General features: G+C 50.4%; 1 protein-coding gene across 1 annotated transcript in view; it reads right to left on the bottom strand.

Annotated features, from left to right (window-relative positions):
• Window positions 1-3,932, bottom strand: part of SLCO3A1 (solute carrier organic anion transporter family member 3A1) — a 90,707-nt gene extending 86,775 nt beyond the window's left edge. The window contains exon 1 of the mRNA XM_044445003.1: window positions 3,843-3,932. Coding sequence (XP_044300938.1) covers window positions 3,843-3,932 — 90 coding nt within the window. The remainder of the gene's footprint in view (window positions 1-3,842) is intronic.
• Between the last annotated feature and the right edge of the window lie 2,036 nt (window positions 3,933-5,968).

Here is a 5,968-nt window from a genome sequence, read left to right as displayed (position 1 = left end):
CCTCGCCCGCCCCGGCCCGGGGCCCTCCTCCCGTCGCCGGCGCCGCCGGCGCGCCCTCGGCTCCGCGAGAGGAGGCGGAGGGGCGGTCCCGGGGGCGGGCCGCGGCGGGGGCGGCTCCGCGCCGAGCTCGGGCAGCACCGCCGCGGCGCCCGCGGGCCGGGGCCTCCCGCGCGGAGCGAACGGGTGGAGGCGCACCGCCGGTCCTGGCCACGGAAGGGAGGAGGCCCCGGGGCCCGGGCGAGGCGAGGCAGGGAGGCGGGCGCGGGGCTGAACCTGCGCCCCCTTAGCCACCTGCCGCCCGCTCCGCTGCCCAGGCGCTCTTGCCGAAAGAAAGGTTCAGGGGCTCAGAGGAGTAATATTGGGTAGCTGCCGGTTTGCCCCCGTGCGCTGCTCCTGCTGCCGCGCCTTTCACGCGCCTCGCCTGAGGCTTTTTTCTGAAATCGATGCGCTCCGCGCATCCATCCCTCTTCCACATGGGGGTGTCCGCGGAGACGGCCCCCCTGGAAGACACGCGCGAAGAGACCGTGGAACACTCACGAGCTGACGCATGCACGGGTGTTCGCGGATTTCTCTGCTTTGTTCAGCTTGCCCCACACCCGGGATCCTTCCGACACTGAACACAGTTGCTGCTGGACCAAAAGAAGGGCCAAGGCGAGAGGGCTGGGGGGGAGATGGGGGGAGGACAAGGAGCCCCTTTTCCTTGGTGCTCCCCAAGAGGGGAGGCAGAGAAGGGGGCAGACAGGGTCCTTGCTCAGCAAAAGCACGGGGGGGGGGCATCAGTGGGGAAGAAAGCCAGCCCCAGGGGGGTTGGATGGTTGGTGCCACCCCAACAATGCCTTGAGCCAGGTCCATTCTGTGGGGTGGAGCTGGACCTCCTTAATTCCTGGACAAGATGAACTTAAAAATAGAAGAGAATCCCTGGCAATGTGGGCTAAGGTCCATCTAGGCCCTCTTCACACCCTGGACAACCACCCACAGGATCCCATGAGCAGCAGTGTCCATACTTCCCAGCAACGGGGTTAAGCTGGCTTGCAGTAACCACGCACTTCCCTTCCAGCCTCTTGCAGACATCCAGTTCCAATTTCCTTCAGCTTGTCCAAGGCCTGCCTTCCCCACCACTGAAGATCCATGCAATTATCTTTCAAGGAAGCGCTGCTTAGCAGCCTTCTCTCCAGGATGTTGTGTTCAAACTCACTATCTCCCCAGATGGTGCTTTTGGAAAGAGAGCGCTTCGAAGTACACCTGCAACTGTGCTAAGAATGTGTGGCAACTCGTATTCATTCGTCCAAGAGCTGCACCCACTTTACAGACGGAGAACTGAGACCTGGCTTGCCTGAAAGACCACTGTGCCTGAGCAAAAATCCTACCCTGATCTCTCAGACCCAAATTCTTTTCTTTCCTTTCACATGAAAGCTTGCTGACAGAAGGTAAATGTATCTCTGCCTAATAAGAGATCAAAAGGGAAAAGCAAACAACAGAATGTTCATTTCCAAAAGCAACTGAAAGCAGTTGGTGCCGGATGGGCGCATTATGCAAACACGTTCACCCTCTTCTCTCTGCCCCACCTACGATCCTTGAAAAGCGGTGCCCTTTTGCAGATTCCAAGAACACTGAAATAATTCAGCATCCTGTTTTCCTGCTGGGCAGTATAGAAACGAAATTAAAAATAATGTTTGAATGACTAGCATGCCCTACACAGGCTAGCTGCCCTTGGAAGGTGCTCATAAACTCCAGCTGATGCGCTTGCTGCAGCCAAAATAACCTTGTGCTCATTTTTGAGCATATCACTCTGCTTGCATTATTTTTCCATGGGTTTCCAGTCCATACCCAGGGACTAGTTATCCATTATCTCCAGAGGCCAGGACTGGGATATTAAAATTGCAGCCTCCACACACAGAAGCCTGTCTGTTGATTGCATTATGTTTTGGAGACTCTGTGTTTCACCACCAAGAAAGACTTGATTGGCTGGGATGCAGGACGGGGCGTTTTTGGTGGTAGCATCCTGATTGTGGAACATCAGATCGAATCCTTCATTGAAGATATGGAAGCAGCTGGATGTGATTTTCTTTTAGTGAAGCTTCTGATTCATTTTACTTCTTATTTCGTTGCACTGTTTTAATGTTCTGGGTTTTGTTTACTCAAATTTGCTTTAATATTGTGAACCACAATGGAGATCCTGTGGAGCTGGCACATACATTATTTTATAAATAAAACTCATAATGACTATTTGGTCATAGTCCTTTGTCGAGGGAATGCTTTCATCATCAGCTCATCTGCAGAAAAATCCAGGAGGCATCAGTCGTTGGCTTTTGCTCCGTGTCTTCTGAGCACACCGTTCACGTGGAGCGTTGGACAGTCTTTCCAGTCCTCAGTGTTGCTGTGCATGGACTGAAAAGGCAAAAATATATTTGCCTGCCGAGGCTTGCCGGGGAGCGACAGCTTTCTTCATTTCAATGGCCCTGCATGGCATAGGTGGAAGGCAATGACCAGCCCAAATCTGGGGACTTAAACCCAGATCTCACACATCCCAGTTCAGCCCTTGTAACCAAAAACTCCATTTCCCAGTACCTGAAAAAAATAAGGCAGTAAAAAGCATCCACCCACCCTCCCCATGGCTGCCCTTGCTTTCCAACAAATAGAGTTTCTATCAAAGCCTGTTGTGACATTTTGAGCCAGAAGGTCAGTGATCAGGAAAAATGTCTGGTGATGTGCCTGCGTGGAATGTATTTGTGGATCCAGCTACCAGGCTGTTTAAAATCCAGACCATTTCCTGGATTCAAGGGACCAGAAAAGCAAAACAACAGGAAGGCCAGTTGTACAGGTAAACAACAAGAGCAGGCATTGCAACATGCTAAAACGTCAATGGGTTAAGTAACCCAAAGACACATTTCAGACTAAGGAATGCCAGCCTCCGTTTTAATTAGCTTAATCCTGCATCTGCGTTGCATGATAGTGGAGTCAGAAGGTGCCAAGGAGGCCACCGGGTGCAACTCCCTGCTGGGGCAGGATGCCAGTCGCACAGTCCCACTCAGGCAGTGGTCTAGCTGCTCCTTGAATGTCTCCAGTGTGGGGCCCACCGCCTCGCTCAGCAGCTGGTTCCACGGTCGCATTGCTCTGCCCGTGAGGAAGTTCTTTGTGGTGTCTAGCCTGCGCCTGGTGCACCGTAGGCCAGTCTTCCCCAACCTGGAGGCCTTCAGAGGCATTCAGACCACAACTCCCAGAATCTCCATCCAGCAGGGCCATTGGCTGGGAATTCTGGGTGTCGCAGTCCAAATGTTTCTGGAAGGCACACGATTGGGGAAGGCTCACAATGTGGGAAACGATTGCCAAAGAGCCATGAACAGCCTCCTTGGTGTATTCTTGATTCATGCATTCAAACATGACCTTTTAAGTCAATGGAAGGAAATTAATATGGGGGAATGTCCCAAACAGTGTGGGGAGAGAGCCTCCATTCCATTTTTATTTTTACATTCTCAGAGGAGATGCCTCTGCAAGATGCAAGATGTGCGGAAGAACCCTGATCTCATGAAATTTCCTCCTGCAACAGGGTGGCTGGTTTTGTGGCCGGCGTTACTTCGGCTGCGGGCAGGAAATAGACTCTGGAAAGCATGACTCACATCTGCATGCTTCCTTATTCTAGTTATTCGATATTTCATTCCTGTACCACCCCATGGCCAGAACTCTCTGGGTGGTTTACAACAACGCCTAAAAACAAAACAGTAAAATGCAACAAATGTCATGCATGCAAAGCAACATTGCAGCACATTTCAAGCAGCGAAAAACGCCAACTGGGGCAAACCTGGATCTGGAAACACGATGGAGAGAAAGGGTGTTTAACTGACCCTCAGTGCCCATACAGGTGACTGCAGGGTGACGCTGGAGCTGCAGCCATTCAGCCACCCCTCGTCAGCATGACCCGAGGCGACCGGCATGCTTGTCAAGCCATGAAAAAGCTCCCTGACTTGAGGGAGGGCCTCTAAAGCTGCTTGGGGTAGGGAGCCCGGATGGTGTCTGAACACCTGTGCAGGTGTCCCCCCCCCCCAGTGCATCAGGGGAGATCATCTTACCCTCCCCCCACCCCTGTACTCATCACAGAAGCAGGATTTAGTTCCATTTCCTATAAAGCTACACCTGGTTAGAAATGCAGACCTGCTGCAGAGAGGAAAAGCTGCAGAATTGGCCCTGCAAAAAGGGGAAGCAATTCTTCCCCTGGCTGATGGGTTCCCGTTATGGAAAGGTGCACGAAGAGGTCACCATTTTCATCCCCTTCTCAGAGAAGCAATGTAGGAAAGGCTACTCAGTGCTGGCTATTCAGTGTAGCTCCAAGCATCTAATTCCAGAGTGATGAGGCTTCTGTGTGGGGTGGGTGACTGCGGGGCACATCTTTTAACGACCCAGGTAGGACTGGATGAATTAAGCTGTCTTAGCTGTGTAGTTGGCCTGGTGTTCACCTCCTTTCATTTCTGGGAGTCATACAGGGATTTCTTCAAGGCACAAGTAAAGGAAGGCTCGGAAAAGTCATTCAAAGAAGAAAACATCAAGGACGTGGTGCTGTGAAATAAAATTTCCTGCTTAGAAGGCCAGCTTTAGTCAAGCCACCAGCTGGCAGGTTCTTGGAGGGACTTTTCTCTTTCCCCAGAGAAGCCAGGCCTTCTTGCAAAATATGAATATTAAACAAAAATGCAAGTCTTAGGAGAAAAGTGCACAAAAATGTTTATGAATTTCATTTGAACTTCTTTTTACAAATAATCTCAAAGTGTGGGAGGCACATAGAGATACTGTTACTCTGCTGTTTCTGCTGGAAAACTGGGATCATTTTCTAGAGAAAGGAGTCATTACCCTTTCCCAGGGTTGGGTGATGTTTTCCAAAGCTCTGAGCAAGATAAAATCATACAAGCCATCTGTCCTGGGAAAGGTAATTCCCCCAAAATGTTTAGATGTAAGGAGATTTTCATCTGTTTCATCAATTCTTGAGCAGTCCCAAAGATGCAGGAAAAATGGTTTGCCCAGGAGCATCAAGAGTTAATCTTGGACCTCCGGGATGTTGGTTGAAAGCCAGCACTCATGACACTGGGACAATTCCCCCTCTCAGCCTCAGCTTCTCATCTCTAAATTGGGCTTTGTCTGTTCCCAAGGCAAAAATCAACATGGATTTGGGCAAAATATTTCTCTGCTGATGTTACTCCAGAACAAAACATGGGGATGAAATAGTGGGGCGCTCTGGCAAGTTTCCTTTGCTCTCCTGGGCAAAATACGATCTGGCAACAAGTTGCTCTTCCTGACAAAGAAAAGCGTTGTCCCAGTGGGCATCACACTGGGGCGCTTCTGGGCTTGCTCTTGCAGTGTCTGTGCCATCGCTTTCTGTCCCTTGCTTTTTTCTGAACACTTTGAAAGCAGAAAAACATGACGTGGCAGGCGTATTTGCAGATGAGGTTGTAGGAGCTGTCAGAATGGACACAGAGCAGCACAGTGCTAACACGCAGCTTTCCCACCATTCAGATGAATGAATGAATGAAGCGGCACTTCTCGAAGAGATGTTTTTAATCTGGTCTTTTCCCTCTCTCTTGTGCTATAGCCAGCAAAGGAGAACTATTGGCATAATATTTCATTTTTTAAGGGAGGTGTGGACAACTTCTGGACCTCCCAATGTTTTGGCCTACAACTCCCATCAGTCTTAGCAGACATAGCCAATGCTGATGGATATTGGGAGTTGTGGGAAAGCTGCCAATTGGCCTTGCATAATATAGAGAAACAAGGTATTGCTTATCATGAGTTATAACTGTAAAGACGGCCTGGTAATTTCATCTCATTCAAAATGGGGTGACAGAGAATTGGGGGAGTTGAGGCATCAACTCTAAACTTGCCCTAAACCAGGGGTCGGCAACCTTTAACACTCAAAGAGCCATTTGTACCGGTTTCCCACACAAAAGAAAACACCGGGAGCTGCAAAACCCATCGTTCTCTTAAA

Source organism: Varanus komodoensis, unplaced genomic scaffold, assembly GCF_004798865.1.
Source record: "Varanus komodoensis strain SLA01 unplaced genomic scaffold, ASM479886v1 scaffold46_3, whole genome shotgun sequence".
In the NCBI taxonomy this organism is placed as follows: Eukaryota; Metazoa; Chordata; class Lepidosauria; order Squamata; family Varanidae; genus Varanus; species Varanus komodoensis.
The sequence above is the reverse complement of the archived record's forward strand: the minus strand, read 5'-3'. Positions and strand labels throughout refer to the sequence as shown.